We start from the raw sequence: 20206 nt of genomic DNA, 5'->3' as shown, positions 1-20206 counted from the left end.
GACACTAGAATGAAATGTCAGTATCAGAAAAATCTTGCTGGTAAGACTTTGATTACTGTTACTTCTTATGGTCGTGTTCATCTGCTTGCAGACAGTCTCAGCACAGATGTGAAGGCACTAACACCTGATATCTTGGTCTTCTTGATTAAGTAATTCTCATATACAGTATTGGTATTGCTATTGAGTAAAACTGTGCAGTAGTACAGGTATGATATTTGATTTTAATGAGGTTTACTTGCCTGGTGTTCAATGTCTACTTTCTGTTTTAGTGACTGTGAAGCCACTTCAAATCTTCGTTTTTCCACGTGTTTTTTCCACTGCAGCGCTATACTGCTCCACCCCGGACTCTCCCCTCCACGGCTCCATCTCCTCTCAGAGTGGCGGACATGTTAACAGCGTTGTGCGGTGGGCTTGTGACCGTGGTTACCGTCTCATCGGTAACGCCACGGCAACCTGCCGCCGCTCGTCACTCGGCTACCACGCCTGGGACTCCCCTGTACCTGCTTGTCAAGGTGTGTTTGTTTCTGTCTTTGTTTCCCTCTTAAATGTAAGCTTAAAACAGGTGTAAGTAACACTGGAGGTCAAATTCAACTTACGTCTGACGCTTAGTCATTTAAAATGTAAACTGAATAATTAACAGTTTTCTCATTTTTGCAAGATCAGATTAGATTAGGTGTAAGACTACTTGCTGTAATATCACATCTCCTTCTCTGTCATGTTATCTGCATGTTATCTAACTTCACTTGTAAGTAACACGAACAGGATTGCTGCATATAATTCATTTGGAAAATTAAACATGTGCATTATACAAAACAATTATTATTTTCAAGTAACTGTTATTGCCTTTTCTTTCACTTTCTATCTCTTTAAATGTGTGTAAAGATTTTACAACAGTACTTTAAATGCTTAATGCCAATTTTGTGTCTGTTTTTATCATCTAATCCAGCACATCAAATAACCATAGTGCAACTCGCTGCTGCTATTGATAGAAAGTCAAATGAAGGATGTATGGCAGATTGTCAAAGCTGTAGTATCACGATGCAGGGCTCTACAAACCAGTCTATTTAAAGCCAAGGTGGAATACGTTCTGCAAGATAGATGCATTCTGTGAGAATTGGTTCGAGCAAAATATCAAGCATCTCTTGATTGTATATTTTTAGTTTGATGGCTTCAGTAAAGGAAATCTGTGTGCCTGTCTACAAATAAACAATACATTCAGTGTCTTTGAATTCCCAGAGACGTTTCAAAGTGCACATCAAACCTGCCTACCTGACAGACGTAACTACATCAGAGCTTTTGTGTGTCTGTTTGCGGGTTGCCCTCTTAACCAGTGTGTATCTGTCCTCCCCTAGCTGTCTCATGCGGGGCACCCAAGGCCCCTATAAACGGCGGCGTTTTAACAGCTGACTACTCTGTGGGAACAAGAGTTTCCTATTTTTGTAACGATGGGTACAGACTCTCCAGCAAAGAGCTGACGTCAGCCATCTGTCAGCCTGACGGAACATGGAGCAACCACAACAAGATACCACGGTGTTCTGGTTAGTAATGCATGCTGTGAATATCAGTGGAATATCCATAACACAAATGCCAGATGTTACTATTTTATCTCACTACAGTCATAAATGTGAACATCTAGAAATGTAAAAAAAAAAAAAAAAAGACTTGAGATTTTCATTTCTTTTTTAAATGCAAAATAAAAGTATGAAATGCAACAATTGTTCAATCAACATCAAATAAATAATCATCACTTACTGAGTTAGTCGGCTAAGCGAGTTTCTAAGTAACATAATTATGGCTCTGATTGGCATGTGTTTTTGTCGAGGACATTGTTATTTAAACCCAGTCATTATTATGAACAGCGACTTTACCCCACTCTCAGCTGGCCATTTACAACCTCACGTGATTTTTAAAATGTTTTCTTTTATTCTTTTTTTTTTTTTAAACATAAGCAGGTTCCATAAACTTTATTTTCCCCTCCCGCTCCGTCTCTCTGTAGTGGTAGTATGTCCCAGCATCGGCTCGTTTTCTCTGGAGCACGGCCGCTGGAGGATTGTCAACGGCTCACACTACGAGTACAGAACTCGCATTGTGTTCACCTGTGATCCGGGATACTACAGGTTAGGCCCTGCCCACATCCAGTGTTTATCCAATGGGGTGTGGAGCTGGAGGAACGACAGACCGCACTGCCAGGGTGAGTAATTAAGACACATGATGATGTAATTACCATGACAACTAACTAAATGAATGAGTGATTATAGTTATTTCAACATTTAGGCAGAACCATATTTTTATGGTCCGATCCACCCATAAAGTTGCGGGTTTTTTTTTTTTACACTACACTTAACACTACAGGATTTAAACAAATGAGATACGATGTGTTATTTTGTGAGCTTTAGACTTTCTGTTGTAGTGAGTAAGACTATTTCCCTGTGTTTACAGTCATTGTGCTAAGCTAACATCATCAGGTAACCGGATACCTTTATGAGCAGTTTGGACAACAGATGTGAACAGAGAATGACAAAAAAATTCAACTTAAAAAAAAAGTTAAATAAAACTAATTTAAACAGTACATTTCATAAAATTGTTGGTAATCACATGTGGGAAACTATCTGCTACCACTACAAACATGGAAACAGGTGGTACACAAAAGCTTGATTTTAATATCATGGAACAGCAGCTAAAATAGCTTTGTGACAGCTGAAGTCAGTGAGGACCGAAAAACCGTTCCCATGTAAACACAATTGGCAGTCCTCGGTCTGAGGTGTATTCATGCTCTAACCCCAGCACAGCCGTGTTGACATTTTTAAACTGTCACCTCTTAATTTTCTTCTGGGCATGCTTTGACATTTTGAATCAATGATATTTTCCTTTACAGAATATTGTGACATTTGAAATTGACTGTTTACCAGGTTTACTGTTTACTGTTTTCTCTTTACCAGGCATTTCCAGAGTGTGAGAAAAAACAAACAATATTGGCACCAAAGTGGCCTGATAAACAGCTTGCCTGGATTGGTAGCGTTTCTCAGGGAAACCAATGAGCTAAAGCAGCTACGCAAATTAAGTCGGCGCTAAACTGGTGCACAACTGCTTTTAAATTGCTGGTGTCTGACCGTGTGTTTCAGTTATCTCCTGCGGCGAGCTGCCATCTCCACCCAATGGGAAGAAGATTGGTACTCAGACAACGTTTGGTGCTACAGCCATCTTTACCAGTGATGCCGGCTTCATGCTGGTGGGGTCGGCTGTCAGAGAGTGCCTGTCATCTGGGCTGTGGAGTGGAACAGAAACGCGATGTTTAGGTACACAGAATACAGAATATTACAGGAAATTAAGACACTGTGTGTAATTAAACTATGGCTAAGGACATATGCGATACGCTAACACACAATACACACACACACACACACACACACACACACACACACACACACACACACACACACACACACACACACACACACGCCACCCCCCCCCCCCCCCTCTTCCTATTAGAGAGGGAGCTGGAAAGATATGTTTTTTTCAAGTCCATCTAATGAGGACCGGTATCAAAGGTAGGTATGTGCCCTACACCTCTTGTCTGGCTCCACAGCTGCTTCCCTCTGGCCTTGTCCACCTCACAAGCAAAACTGTCACAAGCAAGACTCTGCTGTGCACTCACTAAATTCATTTGGAATTTTCTTTTTTTATATAAGCTAGAAAAGAAAAAAGGAAAAGCAGTAGCTTTCTTCTGTCAGTGTGCCAGCCAGAGGTAACAGATGTTATGACACGGGGCTGTCACTTCTCCATGAAGCCTCAGTAGAAACAGCGCTTCCCAGAATACTTCACAGGGTGAGGGGGATGAGATGCAACGTATAAAAAAGAAAAAGTTCAATGGAACTTAACCTAAACTGATGAGGAGGAAAGATTCTGTCAAAAAAATAAATAAATGGAGTCCTAAAAAAGTGCTATAAACAGCATTTTCATTCAATAACTTTTTTTGTTATCCATCAAAACTAAATTCGCTTCACTGTCCTTGTTGTTCTTATTTAAGACATTTGCCTCTATAGTCGTTTCACTGCTTTCAGTCATCGACGTAATTAACGCTAATGTACAAAACATTTCATGACATTTTTTTTGGATGATCCCAAAATCCAAACAAAATCAAGTAGCAAACAAAACAAGCCAATAAAGATAATTACATAGTTTGTATTATCTTCATATTCTTTATTGTGTTTATAGTTAGTTCATGGTTTATGGTTTATGATGTAGGTTCTAACCAATTTCCTTTCTTCAACATAGTCATCTGCAACAATTTCAGGAAAGTGAAACGTGCGACCCACTTGAGTAATGCCCTTTAACTCCACCAATCAACACCTCAAACACAATGTGAAATGACAAAGCTAATATGAGGCAACCTTTTCCCTTCTCGTTCTGTCCCACTTCCCCAGCTGTCTTTAAATCGTTACCATTTGCTGACACCGGGGATGCCGTGCAGGTTTTATCTACTGTAAAGAACAAAATCAATACTCAATCCAAAATCTCAGAACGGAAAACACACATTCCCTTTTGACTTTGTGAAATGCCTTTTAAAGTGTCTTGTGTTAGCGCTGCGCATCAATCAGACCTCTGTGAAGGAATGTGATCAGGGAGTAAAGAGCCGCCCGTTTGATAAAGCTTCTACCAAGTCTGATACTTAAAGAGCACAAAGATATTTTCATTTTAAGGCTCAAGTTGATTTAAAGAACAGTAAAACAGCTATGAAATTTTGTCGTGGCGACTGACAACCTGAGCCTTCATCATAATGGACTAGTGATCCAATATATGACAGAAACTTTCATGTTTTCTGGTATTATGATACTAAATATTTTCCCACTTTGATGTTTCAGAATGACATCTTATATACACAATAAAACCTGTTTAAAGTAGCATTTGTTTGAAGTCTCTGCAGATTCTTTAATGCTCCTACGATGTCTGAGTCCTTCTGTGTCTCTGTTTCAGCTGGTCACTGCGGAATCCCAGAAGGCATGGTGAATGGCCAGGTGATCGGGGAGAACTTTGGTTACCGTGACACGGTCGTGTATCAGTGTCTGCCCGGCTTTCGACTTATCGGCTCATCGGTTCGCATCTGTCTCCAAGACAACCAGTGGTCTGGACACCTGCCCATCTGTATATGTAAGGAAAACACACGAGCACACATGGAGTATACTAACTAAGGAACTCATAAATTACTGTGACTTGTATGGCACATGTCTGTATCCAAGTAAGACCTGTGGTCTACACTGCTGCCTCTGTTCAACAAAATACCAACACTCGCATGTTGATTACTTGTCACACATCGAATGTAGGAATACTTGGCAGCCCTGCATTAACACACACACACACACACACACACACACACACACACACACACACACACACACACACACACACACACACACACACACACACACACACACACACACACACACACACACACACACACACACACAAAGTTAACCACAGTATCATATGTGTCTTTACATGTTATATTTACTGAGCTGTGACTTTCTGTGTATATCAGACAGTTGTATTTTATTACAAATCTCCTTACGAAGGCCATACTGTGACATGATCACGTTTTTAATCAATTCTGCTGGAGACCCCGAATAGAGAAATTGAAGTGAAAGACACAATTTGGAAGTAAGGTTTGATGAAGAGTTCAGCATTTCATTTGAATTATGGATATTTTTCTTGCCTGCTGAGTTGAAGAATCAATGTCATACATCTTACAAATCACTTTGGAGGCAGACCAATAAAAAAAAAAGATCTCATGTTTGACATTAAAAACGACTGCGTGATACAATATTTGTAAGTTGTTGCAGTAGAATTAGCTGAATACCAAAGTAAAACAGCCAAAACAGAAAAAAGTTCTTGGTAACTCTTGGTAACTTGGTAATTAAGTCTGTAGGGTCTTCAAATCCACTATTTAAACTGCGCAATGTATCTAGGTAGAATTCCAATTTTTCATTGGCTCGAAAGTTTAACATGGTTTTCAATGATATCAAAGCAGAGCTGCTTAAATATTAATTTAACAGCCCTGAAAATAGAATATAAATACATTGATGGTCCTTGACAAAAATGTCCTTTACAGCTGGACGAGGTAGACTGTGGAAATGAACTAAATCAGGAGTGTAGCCTTGGATATGATGTGAACTAGCACATCGTTAAAAAACCCTGCAGTCATCTCTTTGTTTTGGTTGAGTTATAACAACAACAAGAATTCAGGGAAAAGCTAACTGGAAATTACCATTTGGTTTTTGTGTGGTTGTGAGTGCAGGGGAATTATTCAATTATTTAAAAAAAAAAAAATATATATAGTTTAACGCTGAAAATAACTGTAGATTGTATCTAGTTAAAAAGATAAACTAAATAAGCATTACTTAAATTTGAAGTGCAGAACTTTGTCTCCCTCTTTTGCCAGTGTGAAACACTGTCGGCACGCTTTTCTCAAAGCCTCCGGCGTGTCCTGCTCCATTGGTACTGTAGTGCATATAAAACGGTGGATAAATTGTTTTGCAAGCATCACAACCTCTGTAAAATGACTCTTTTCAGTATGCATTTGGTCTGATAACATTTGGGAAGTCTGAAAGAGCTACACGACTGAATTATTTTATTTCCATTCAAGTTAGCATACAGCTAAACTGGACGTTAGTGAGCTTGTCCGGTAGCAGTCTTTCTATAGAGCATTCTCAGTACGCATTCATCCAGCCAGCGCTGGAATATTACACCAGACACCAGATTTAAAAACTCTGCATATTGTGAAATACAGAGAGATTTATCTGGTGACGCTAGACTTAATCAGCACCGTGGGAGCTCGTTTGGCTGGGCTTGATTTTAACAGACGTTCATTTATATGTACAAGGGGCAATCAAAAACTTGAGCAAAGAGAGCACAACAAATTTTGTGTCCAATTTTTGGGGCAACAGAAAAAAGTTATTGGGAGCAAAATCCGGTGAACAGGGCTTGTGGGGGAAGCCTGCCCGTTTTCAACATGCCGTGAGCAGACACATCGTGTTGGAGGTCCCGAGTGCCACTGTGACACAGTTCAAATGTTTTTCCTTACATGCCTCAGAACTTCACAGAAGAACTGAGAGTTGACCGTTTGACTCTGGGGGATAAATTCCCAGTGCACCGCCCTGCAAATGTCGAATAAAACCTGGTCGTGCACCTCATTGGACAGTGACGTTCTGCACCTTCGATGTGCTCTTACGGTAGATCACAAAAAGGTGTGTAACTCGGGTGCTGATGTTGATCAAGTGACATAACTTGGAATACTTTGTCATGAAGGTCATAGCTTCCCCCTGCTCCCTGAGCATCACAGTGCACAACAGGAGCAGTCTCTGAACGTTTTGAATGCCCCTTGTAAAAGTGCTACACTATAGATTTTCTTTCTAACTTGGTCTATGAACACAGCAACAAAGTTTCGATCAAAGGAGTTCAAACCCCTGTCAAATATCATTTAAGGGTCAAAAAGTCCAAATTAAAAGAGGGAAATTAAATCATTTTGGATAAAAAAAAAAATTTAGAGGGATGTTTTGGCATTTCACATTTATTTATATAAAGGGCCACAGGGCCATGACTGCTAGTACAGTCAGAATGAGATAAATAGTTGGGCTTGGGGATAAAACATTTGGCTGTGACATGTCCAGGCTACTGTGAACAACTTCTGAAATTGGTCACTTGCTTTGAGCGAATGTTTCCAGGCAGCACACACGGCACCGTTGAGGTGGCAATGATGAAGCCAATTATAAGCCCCTTTTCCCAGAAGATATGCCTATTTGTTCACTGAATTAGGGCCATTTTTAAAAGAGAGGTGGTGACGTAGTGCAGACATTTCAAGAGTAGAGGGGGCTTTTTGTTTTTTGATTGCACGTAAATCAAAAATAAATGTTCAATATAGTGATCTTTATCATGTGATATTGTGTATGTATGTGAATTTGAGAGGGCATCTATCAGTGTCTATGTGGTTAGAATAGTGTGTGTATCAGTCTGTCTATCTGGGAGTGTTTTTGTGCTATGCTGTTTTTATTGAGTTTATTCATGCAGGAGTTATTGAGGGAAATCATTTTACAGCCAAATTATACTGTAATTATGGAGATGAGAGGCTCTTGTTTAGAGACACAAACACAGAATGATGATGAGACTATGGTGCGTGTGTGTGTGTGTGTGTGTGTGTGTGTGTGTGTGTGTGTGTGTGTGTGTGTGTGTGTGTGTGTGTGTGTGTGTGTGTGTGTGTGTGTGTGTGTGTGTGTGTGTGTGTGTGTGTGTGTGTGTGTGTGTGTGTGTGTGTGTGTGTGTGTGTGTGACTGCAGGGCTTGCTCAGGGTGTCAGATAAATGTGTATCTTAGGCATTGAAAGTAACTTCTGATTCACACTGATCAAGTTCCTTTGCTCCTGCCTCTCTCTCGTCCTCTGTTGTCTTCGTCATCTCTCCTCTCCTCACCTCCTCGCTTGCTTTCTTCTCCAGTGTCCTCTCTTTCTCGCCTGGTCCTTGGGTTTGCCCCTCCTCCATGTTTTACCACTCACAGAGTTTCTTTGGTTAGACTCCTCTCCTCTCCAATAAATTCAAAGGTGGACAGTTTGAGAGGCCGATGAGAGAGTCTGGCAGTAACTGTAAACTGTCTGTTTGCACAAACATCACACAAATCTTAAGTAGCCTCAGTGAATGAAGTTAACAAGATGAATAATTATGACGCACAATGGCAAGCAGAGGACACTCCATGCTGACGCAGAAGATGGCGAGACCTAATATTTCCGAGATAATGACCCTAAATTGGGATACCAGCTATCTCCTCTCAGTCGTCTGACATTCTCATAAATATTTATGAATGACTGCAGGAAAGGCAGAGATATTTGGCCCAAATCTGTGCTTGTTGTGGTATTCTAGCCAGAGAAATACACCGCTCAAGATGTTCTTGTCTGGTTTAGATGATATATTTTTGTGGCTTTCATATAAAAAATAAATTTTGCGTTATTGAATTTTTGTAATTTAATGAGAAAAAGATGCAACGGTATTTGAAAAGCATTTACAAAATAGACTTACATCAGTGGTCAGCTGCAATTATTTTGCAGTGACTGCTGAAACAGCACTGCTGGATATGTCCACAGAAACATTCACTCAGGAAATGGAAATTTAAGTCACTGTCATGCCTTAAAATAAACTTGGGGTTATTGTAAGACTAGTAATGGCCACATTGATTATATTTGTATTGGAACACCTCTTCAGTGTCTTTGGTCTCTGTCATGACTCCTGCCTGTTCCCTTGTGTTTCCCATGTTTCCTTTTTCCCTTGTGTTTTCCTACTTTACTTTGTAAACGTCCTTTCGGTTACTTCGCTTCCTACCCATGTGTTTCTAGTTGTGTCATTATTTAGCCCGCCCTGATTAGTTTCAGCTGTATTTCATTGCTCTCCGCTCCCTAGTGTATCTACTCTGTGGCTATGTCTCAATTTAGGGGCTTCCGTATTTACCACCGACATATTTTCAATCTGTTGAAAATGGTGGCAGCTGTTGGCAAACAATGCACTATACTATTTCAAATGTATTTATTTTTTCACTGAATTCCACTATGCTGTTGTAGGATACCCATCAGCGTGGTTATTGTGTGTGTGAAACAAGGGGCACGGTAACAAGAAAATATTCCACAGTAAAATGACCAAACGAAGGCGGCAGATGTGTTGGCAGTTGATCCGCTCCATAGTTACAGTAATTTTCGGAAAGAGTACAAAAGGCCTGCGCAATATTTAGGCACTAAACAACTACGTGCACTAAAATGTAGTGTACTGCGTGTTAATGTATTAATGGAAGTATCTGAAATGAGACACAGCCACTGTTCACCTCTCTCAGTGTCAGTTTGTGTGTCAGTCTCCTTGTCCATCTCTTCCCCTTTGTCTGTTCCTGGGTCCGATTTCAGTCACCATGGGTGTTTTTGTGCTGTGTCCCTGTTTTAAGTCTGAATTGGCCTGTTTGTAATCCCTCTCTAGCTTACATTTTTTTGACCAGATATTTAAGTTTTCCTGTTTTGCAACACCCTGCCTCTGCCTCCATGTATCCTGCATTTGGGTCCTATCGCTTCTGTGATACGTGACATTGAGCAATTTTGCTTCATTGTATCATGCAGTATATTCTGAAGTGATGGGGGGGGAGGGGGGGGAATCAGGCTGGCAATACTCCAGATTTTTAATTGTCAATAAACACCACAAAAAGCACAACTAACAATGAATCAATTAACAGGATCACAAGTGATCACAACAAGTGTTTGTGACACTGTTGTAAACACACCAAATATGTAGTAATCCTTGGCTCCATGTAGCGCCCACCAAACGCACTAATTACTTCCGCTTGATTATTGGCCGCTAAGAACTATGTTCCCAATTGCTTTAGGAAGATAGCAAGTGGGCTTGTGTTTGAGTACCAAAAAAACATAAGGAAGTCACAAGGTTTGGTTAGTTTCTGTCTTTTAATAAGAGTTATTATGAAGATGAAAAAGAAATTAGAATGATTCCAGATTTTATGCATCTCAAGTAGATTTATAATAAATGTTATATCAAATCTCTGTATTTCGGTATCCATGACTCTTAATGTCTTTTCTCTAGCGATCAGCTGCGGCCATCCAGGAAGTCCCATATATGGTCGCACGGTGGGAAACGGCTACAACCTCAACGACGTGGTCAGCTTCGTTTGTAATCGGGGTTATGAAATGGAGGGGCCCGCACATGCTCAGTGCCAGGCCAACCGCCAGTGGAGCCACCCGCCCCCAACGTGTAAAGGTGGGGAGAAAAGTTAAGTGTATTCACCCCTAACCTTATTTATCCCCAACCTTTAATACCACCTGCCGCTCCTATCTTTAGTTACCCTCACTGCCTTTTCCTGCAGCAACCATCCTTTTTACCACCACCATTTTCATTTCACTTCAATTCTACCTCTAACTTTGTTCAGCTTAAACACCTCTGCCATTATAACTCTAAAACTTATTTGTACCTTAACAGACAATTTGCTTCATTTAATGAAGTTTTGAGGTAGATTTAATCCTCTGTATCCATCTGACCTGTTCCTGGCTCCAGCCTCAAGAATGGAAACTTTTTCACAGTAGCACATAAATCTCAAGCCCTGATTGTTCAAGTAACAACCGCAGCAACACGGAGACCTTAACTCGCATGAGTTTGTACACAAGCTATCGGCGTTCTGCCCAGTTTACAGAATGAAGTGCCAATGAACCGAGTACAATTAAAAATGCAGCGTAATTATAACAAGCCGTAACACTGCCTGAGTGCTGGATCCAATTCAGACAAACCTGCCCCACCGTATCATCACTTAACATCGGCTGCGTTTACCCTCGTAAACTCCAGCTCTGATCATTTCCTCCTTCCTCACCACCTCCTTCTTATTATGCCCTTCATTATTTATTCTGCAGTCCAAAAGTAAAAAAAAAAAACACTGGAACCAAGAAGAGGGGGAAGAGAAATGACCCTCTCTTGTCCAGGCCAAATATCTCATGCTTGTCTGTCTCTCTCTGTTGGTGTGTGTCCGTCTCTGTGTCTCTCTGTGTATAGTGGTCAACTGCTCTGATCCAGGCATCCCGGCCAACTCTATCCGGCAGAGTAAAATAGAGCATGGCAACTTTACCTTTGGCACAGTGGTTTTCTACGACTGTAACCCCGGGTATTACCTGTTTGGATCACCTGTACTGACCTGTCAACCTACTGGACAATGGGACAAACCCCTTCCTGAATGTATAGGTTAGTGTCTCTCTATGGACAGACAACAGTGGAATTGAAGCTACGTATCCGGAATATACGAGAAATAGTCTTCGTTTTCTTCTAGTGCTTTTCATATCTTACTTTTAAAAGTGGCATAAATTCTATTAAGCTGTTTTTCTGTTCCTTAGCCGTCACATATTTGTTTTTGTTTCTGAATCTGTCTTAAGTTCTTGACAGCGGTCACTGCATCTCCTCTCACAAGGCCGTGTTAAGTCAAGACAAGCTGTCGATCCCTCCTTCATTTCTCTCCTTCACTCCCTCCCTCTATCTCTCTGGATTTCTAGTTGTAGACTGTGGTCATCCCGGCTCTCCCCCTAACGGTGTGCTGAGTGGAGATAAGTTTACATTTGGTTCAACGGTTCGATACTCCTGTCTGGGTGGAAGACAGCTGAAAGGAGAATCATCTCGGACATGTCAGCTCAGTGGGATGTGGAGTGCCCCCATGCCCTTCTGCTCTGGTAACCACTTTAACCTCTATTGAATATACAGACTTTAATGTCCATCCTATCAGAGGGAGAGATGGATTGATAGGAGTAGCAGATGAAAGGCGAGACATCTGAAACATGTAGACTCACTGGAGTGTTGAGGACTGCATGCATTTAGATCCTGCAGACACGCTTTTGCACTCAGTCAGAGGGATAATGGGTGGGATGAATGAACATATAGCGTAAAGAGTCAGCACACGGAAAGAGAATAGATCAGTATCTGTCTGTTAAAAGGGCTCTGGAGCATGACCTCGCCCTGAACTCACGTTCAGCTCAGTCCTGGACTCCTAATTATGTGAATTTCTCTTCTAGCAATCTAATGTTATTTCAGAAAATGTGAGGCTTTTTTTTTTTTTTTTTTAACTCGTGAGGGACACTGTGAACCAATAGATGGAGAATAAAGATGGATGGACAGCAATGACTGTAGGCTCTTAAAATAGACACACTTAAAAACTTTCAGTTTATATATAAGTTTTCTGTGCATTTTCTCTGTATTTCTTTCCCATGGATTTTCAGACAATACTGTGGCATGTAGTGGATGCACCACTCCCATTGTTCTTTAAAGTGCTTTACACAAGCACATTTCCTCCCAGCAGGACTGCCTGTATATGCATATCTCACCACTTATTGAGCTAGATTGTCCCTGCAGACAGAAAGCATCTTTACCTTCCATCATGTATAAACAAACCGTCCAAGTTATATGGTGTCAGTTGGCTGGCTGGGGGTGTGATTATGACTCTCCAGACTGAGAGGCTCCCAGCTGCCGCTTATATAACAAACTGAATGAAAACGCATTCCAGACGAGTTGACTAAGAATACATTGTTATTTACAGCAAGTGCCTGAGGGAGATGCTGCTGGGTGAGCGAGGGTAATAGTTTAAGAAGGAGTGATTCATGGTTTGTACCTGGCAGGTCTGTACAAGAGCCCTGCAGAGATAAGAGTTCACCCCACAGTAGTAGTGCCATCTCTGTGATTCTGCTCCGTGATTGCTGATAAACAAGTGTATTTCTGATGTAATCTTGTTTATGATATGTCAGGGGGCATTAATAAATTATATTCATATTTAACAAAGAAGGTTCAACTGTGTCTGTGAAGGTATTGTGTCTTGACCTGAAGCCTCAAATGAAACTGGGTTGGGGATTATTTTTTCTGTATTTGTTTTGTCCATGTTGATACGTGTGCTCAAGTCAAATATAGCAAAAATTAGGAATTGGATTTTGACGTGCTATGTATACGCTGTGGGCCTTGACCGAGTCGAGAATTGACTGCCTTAAATCTGACATTTGCAAAAACATTCATGAATCAGTTTTTTCTTGGTATAATTAAATAAAAACTCAAAACTAAACACTGTTACAACCAGTTCTTGCATAGCCACACATCCTGAATATTTATTTATTTATTTTTCCAATTAAATAAAAGACCTTGATTTTTATCCATGTTTAAAACACCCTCCACACACAGTTTTTAAGCAATATTTTCAAAATGTTCTCTGTTTTTCTAATAATTGGCATTCAAATACCAAAAAGAGTTGCAGGTGACTTGAATTTATTTATGAAGATTTAGGACTTTAACTTGATGGACTTAAAGCAGTTGAATTGTATTTGTCTGCCATCGCCAAAACCTTTGAGAAACTAGTTCCACATTTAGGGATTTATACGTATTTACTTTCTACCACTCACGTCTGTCCATTAAATAGGGAGCTACAGTTAGAATAAAGGCTGGAAACATGGGTAAACCAATAACATTTGTCCCTCACCTGAACCTCTAAAACTCACGAATTAACATGTCATATCCTTTACTCTGTACAAAAACAAAGTGGAAAAACTTTGTGTGTGTGTGTGTCATCACCAACTAGCAGAGACTACCGGAGGTTCCAAATTATCATTACACTTCAGTTTTGGTTCAGGTTGAACAAATGAAATATGGCATGTTAATTACTGAACTTTAAAGGTGCTGATAGGTGGATTTCATTACCTTTGGACTGAGCCACGGTAGCTGTTTCCAGTCTTTATGCTAAACTAAGCTAATCAGGTGCTGTCTGTAGCTTGACATTTAAAGGACAGCGGAAAGCAAACGTGACTTTCGCAAAATGTTCAACTATTTATTTCATCACTGGCTTCAGCAAGCTCAGTGACTGCAGCCTGAAAACCATAATTTATCAAAAAAACAACATTGTGATCAAAAGTTTTAATTTGCTCTCTCACCCTGTCTTACTCTACCGCCCACATTAAGTACAGTTGAGTGCATGCAGATGAATGTGATTGTTTCAAATTCACCTGAGGGAATGAGTTTCCACACTGCTCTATCCTAATAAAGCTTACACACATGTGCGCGCACACATTGATGCACACATACTTGCACCAGAGGGGTTGTTCTTTCTGCTAAGACCTGATGCACCTGACAATACCTGATGGCTTTGGAGCTGCACCTGTTTAGTTTTATAGATGGTAATACAGCGTCTCTGAAGGTGTGTGTGCGTCTTTGTGTGTGTGTGTGTGTGTGTGTGTGTGTGTGTGTGTGTGTGTGTGTGTGTGTGTGTGTGTGTGTGTGTGTGTGTGTGTGTGTGTGTGTGTGTGTGTGTGTGTGTGTGTGTGTGTGTGTGTGTGTGTGCGTGCGCGCTCACAGTTCGGTGGAGGATTTTGAATCTGTCCCCAACATTCAAGCTTTTTCCTATTTCTCAGCTTTTAAAGACAAATAGCAATGACACAGTGTGGTAGAGTTTCACTTGTTTACATCTGAGAAAACATTAAAATCCTGAGGCATTACAAAAGATGTTATATTATTATGTGTTCCATCTGTGTGATGTGAAAGCTCAATTCAGCAGCAAACCTCTAGATATTTGCAGTATAGTACAGAACCAATGTGAAATTAGGCTATATGTCAAAAGTATGAGGTAAAACCACAAAAACACAGCAGATATATTTAAGAAAGTCTTAAAGAAGCATTCTGTTGAATTTATGGTCAACAATTGAGGTAAGCGCTGCCGTAAGATTTTAAATTACAGTAAAAACTCAGGTAGCTCTCCAAAACTAAGAAATGTATCAAGTTGTGACATTAATCATATGCACACATAACTCAATGCAAATTTTAGACCATTAACAAAATAGGCAATACTGACCACAAGAGTAGCAATATATTAGTCCAGGCTCGGGGCTGTGTGTGTGTGTGTGTGTGTGTGCGTGTGTGTGTGCGTGTGCGTGTGTTCGTTCGTTCGTTCGTTCGTTCGTTCGTTCCCAGGAGCGTGCTCTGTCTGTCAGACAGAATTTGCTGACCAGGCGGCTCTACAAGGGCAGAGCGAGGATCACGCACACACACACTGCCACCCACCTACTTATCAACACACATCTACACACACACACTCACACACAAATACAATCTTAAGGCAAACATACGCGCCTTGTCACCAACATACGTGTGCAGTCCACTGCCATTTGTAAGCAGCCATTTCATTCTTGTGAGCCGTGAGAATATACATTACATGGAAAATAAAACCCTTACTCCACTTTCCAATGCTGTCGCACAAACCTGTCCATACAAGTGATGAATTAAAGTTACATTTTAGATCCTTTTTTGTATCTTGTTGCCGTTCCCCATTCTCTCTATTTGGTTATTTTATTTGTTAGAATTGTCATTTTAATATTGGAAATATACTTTTCGTCTGTACCGACTCAAGAATTCAAATCCAGAGGCCTAAGTGTCTCCTTGTTCCTCTCTCCATAGGTGACACAACTGGGTCTTGTGGTGATCCTGGCATTCCCTCCCAAGGCTCGAGGGAACAAACGGATTTCAGGATCCGTTCCAAGGTCTACTTCACCTGCTCAGAGGGCTACGACCTCATTGGTTCTTCAGAGAGGATGTGCTTCCCTAACGGGACCTGGTCCGGCACACAGCCCTTCTGTAAACGTAGGATGATACTTTTACTTGATCTCAACCTAATCTAACCCAGCACCTTGACTCTTATTCAGTTAGAGATCCCCCTATTGTAATAGGAGTCTATAAGGCTTCTCTCTCTCGTTCTTTCTCCCACAGCTGTCCAGTGTGGAAACCCTGGCACTCCCAGTAATGGCAGAGTATTTCGTCTGGATGGAACAACGTTTTCTCACTCAGTCATCTACTCCTGCATGGAGGGCTACCTGCTCACCGGTGCCACCACCAGGCTGTGTCAGGCCAACGGTACCTGGTCAGGAGCACAGCCCAACTGTACCAGTAAGTTGCCTGGGACTTGGCTAATAGACAAATATTTTTAGAACTAGAAACAGCTCTAAGGTTTATCTACAATAATTTTGTTTTGTTTTGTTGTATCCTTATTATTTTAAAAGTGAACTCATGAGTTAGCTGTATGTAATACCTACAATATATAATCAGAGTATTAAATCCATGCTTTGCAATTACGTCAAGTCTCCAACCCATTAATCTCACCAAATTCCTAATGTGAGATTATAAGGCCTCCTTTCCACCCTGTTGCTTCACCGTTTTATGTCCAGTTTTAAATTATTCTGTGACAATATAGGTTCTGAGCAATGAAATGAGCCCCAAATCTTTATGCTCTTCCTACAGATTTTATAGAGTGACATGAATAACCTTGATCGTTGTTTACTTTAGCTAATTTGCTTTTTGAACTCTGTGGGAAAACTCCCAAGACTGAATAATCATAAAATATTACATTCTGTTCCCATATGAAATATGAGCAAACCCATAGTTGAACAAGTGTTAATCAGTGCTGCATGTTTAGCATGCACAGGGAAATTTACTAGCTTGCATGTAAATAAAGAAATTCACCTCAGAGAATTTAACACAAACAATTAACAATACCCACTTACAAAATTCCTTGTTAAACACATTTCTACCCGGTGTCCAAAGGTCAATTTCATTTAGAGTGGGACGCCGCATGAAGGGATTATCTTAATTTATTACAATTTCCATTGACATTTCTGACTTTAATGCATGCAAATCGGCTTTAAAACGTCCAGCAGGAAGGGACAAAGAAAGAAATGCTGAGAAACCAAAAGTATGGGTTCCTAGAAGAAAAAAAAACTTTTCAAGAATACCTGACTTAAAAGAAAATGGCTTTTACTGTAGATTACACCACATCTATTAATAGCCATGACAGTATCTGCGGTGGGTTTAAAAGCATTTAAACTGCCTATTAGACTATGAAGGACAGTGGTTTAAAAGTACAGTCAGGGGAATCGTAATGCGCCTTAAAAGAGTCCCAGGACAACCTCAGCCATTTTTAATATCACTGTTGTTTCATTCATGAGAATTGAAGCCCATAAAGGAATGTGATGAGATCATACAGCTCGATCAGGGATTCGCTATCGACTGCAATCTCCACTGATTCAACTCATAATTATTAAACCTACAAGACAGGAGCCTTTATTAGAGACAATTGTAAAGGTCTAGTCTCTCTTGAGGTCCGGTATGTCTTCGGTAACAGCATTTTTAAACGGGGATTCCTCAGACAACTTAATCTTGAATTTTCTGATGTGAATTCATAGACGATTCAGACTGGAACATTTTTCATTGGTTTAGAAAAAAAAGAGAACTGCTAAAATAAAATAACTGATAGATCAAACGAAAGCGATATTTCTTCTCACTACCAGTCTGTCATTTCTTCTCAGTTTCTCCCCTTTTAACATTTAAATTGACCATATAAAAGAGCACAGATAAAGGACTAGTAAGGAAATTACAATTACAATATGGTGCCGTAGCATAACCTGTCAAGTAATCTTCATCTTCGTCCAATTCTGTCCGCTCTAACCCCACTTGTCCACCTCCATAGTGATAAACTGTGGCGATCCAGGTGTGCCAGCTAATGGCCTTCGCTATGGAGAAGACTTCACGATCAGTCAGAACATTTCCTTCCAGTGCCAACCAGGATATAGGATGGAGGAGGATGGATCCCCTGTGAGGATGTGCACCCAAAATGGGACATGGAGTGGGAATATGCCCATCTGTACAGGTACATTGTATATTAAAACTATAAACTCTTCTTATGCCCGAAAAAATACTTAAGTTGGTATTGTAACCCTTTCAAAAATGACCTGGAATATGTAATTGTAGATGTGATGGAGGAATTTGTATTATTTAGTGCTAATTTAAGCACAACTAATGATGGTTTTGCACATTATTCTGAAACACACGTACATTCAACGGCGCTGGACGAGTCGTAGCAAGGTGTAGGCAAGTATAAGACATATGCAACTGACAAAATGTAAATGTTACATTTCACTTTCTGTTAGATCTACATTACTACCACCTGTAACTGTTGATAGTCTATCCATTTTCTGCAACTATTGGATTTGATTGGAAGTATTTTCAGACAAGAAATATCTTTGAGATGATTATGAACAAATTTTCAGATCAGCCGTTGATATACATCGTCTGCTTTAGCACCACAGTCGTGTTCTCTTCAGTGAATTTACAGGACAGGGATGTGAAGTGTGGCAGCTTCCCCTGTTGCTGCTAAAAACGAGATTTGTGTTTTTTGTTTCACTCTCTCCCCTCCTACTCTTGCTCTCCCAGCGGTGACCTGCTTGGCTCCCCCTGCCATCAGTAATGGGGTATTGCAGGGCAGTGACTTTGAATGGGGCAGCAGTGTGAGCTACAGTTGCTCACCGGGATACGAGCTCTCGTTCCCGGCTGTCCTGACCTGCGTGGCCAATGGCACCTGGAGCGGCATGCTGCCACAGTGCTTACGTAAGTGCACACACACACACACACACACACACACACACACACACACACACACACACACACACACACACACACACACACACACACACACACACACACACACACACACACTCATAGTGCACACATACATTTAATTTGGCACAAGAACATACAATATATCGCAACCACTAATCACAGTTAGAAGCAAAATCTTCATTTGTCCTTCAGCTACCCAAAGAAAAAAAAAAAGCGAGTGCTGGTCAGCATTTTTTTAACACCACAACTGAAATGGGACTTTGTGTGTTTGTGTGTGTGTCTCTGTGTCTGCAGCCAAGTTTTGTGGTGACCCCGGCACTCCAGTCGGTGGCTTCAGAGAGGGACGAAGTTTCATCTATCAGTCAGAAGTGTCCTTCAGCTGTGCTACACCTCTCATAACAGTCGGCACGGCAACCAGGCTCTGTGAAAGCGATGGTACCTGGAGTGGAACGCAGCCACGATGTATCGGTAATTGTAATAATTTCATTTTCACGCGATAGCCAGACAAAACAGGAAGACCAGGACAGACATGCCAAATATGAACCAAACTATTGCTTCCTTTGACATCACATGACCCCAATGGTTGTATAATTTCCATTAGTTTGTGAGAAACATGGATCTTGATGATTTTTTTATTTTTTTTTCAAAAGGCCTCTACAATCATTCAAACTTTATATCATGGTGTCCAACGGGAATCACTCTTAAGTTATTTTAATATTTCATGTTCATGTGATCACTCAGTTTCAACTGCAACAACCTCTGTTGAAATGACTTTGAGTCTCAGTTTATCGTTACGTCCAACTAAGTCTTCAGCGCACTCAAAAACAGTACCAAGGCTTTTAACCTCCAACCAAAAATTGTTTTAAGATTTTACCGATTGCTTCTTAACAGTTCCTGACTTTACCATCAATCATTTATCGTCACATGAGCTGGAGCACAGCCTCGTGTCCCCGGGCAGGGGTGTCTCAGCCACTGCAATGTGTGGGTTGAAATTAAAAGGCGGCGTTTGGTTGGTCAACTAGAGCCGCCAAATCTCTGAATGACAAATCTCAAGAGGTCATTTTAGTAAAATAAGTGTCTTCTTTTAAATCACATATCTAAGAATAGTATTTCAGACTTGTTTTTAACGTTTTCTCTTTGCTGTACACATTTTCTTTTGATTCATGATATGATTACTTGATAGTATAGTTGTTGTTTTTTAATGTATTTACTGTCCTGACTGAAGATTTGTGTGGG

General features: G+C 40.6%; 1 protein-coding gene across 4 annotated transcripts in view; it reads left to right on the top strand.

Annotated features, from left to right (window-relative positions):
• The window catches only part of LOC138620668 (CUB and sushi domain-containing protein 3-like), a 336291-nt gene that overhangs the window by 302945 nt on the left and 13140 nt on the right, over nt 1-20206 (top strand). For all 4 annotated transcript variants that reach the window (XM_069698113.1, XM_069698112.1, XM_069698111.1 and 1 more), the window contains 13 exons: nt 324-512; nt 1353-1538; nt 1997-2191; nt 3123-3296; nt 4975-5148; nt 10610-10783; nt 11567-11752; nt 12058-12231; nt 15980-16162; nt 16289-16465; nt 18042-18221; nt 18785-18958; nt 19265-19438. In XM_069698113.1, coding sequence (XP_069554214.1) covers nt 324-512; nt 1353-1538; nt 1997-2191; nt 3123-3296; nt 4975-5148; nt 10610-10783; nt 11567-11752; nt 12058-12231; nt 15980-16162; nt 16289-16465; nt 18042-18221; nt 18785-18958; nt 19265-19438 — 2340 coding nt within the window. The remainder of the gene's footprint in view (nt 1-323; nt 513-1352; nt 1539-1996; nt 2192-3122; nt 3297-4974; nt 5149-10609; nt 10784-11566; nt 11753-12057; nt 12232-15979; nt 16163-16288; nt 16466-18041; nt 18222-18784; nt 18959-19264; nt 19439-20206) is intronic.

Source organism: Brachyistius frenatus, unplaced genomic scaffold (assembly GCF_029030835.1).
Source record: "Brachyistius frenatus isolate BFR_SWC_R1_liver_20210118 unplaced genomic scaffold, ASM2903083v1 Contig_2, whole genome shotgun sequence".
Taxonomy (NCBI): Eukaryota; Metazoa; Chordata; class Actinopteri; family Embiotocidae; genus Brachyistius; species Brachyistius frenatus.
This window is presented reverse-complemented; position numbering and strand designations above follow the sequence as displayed.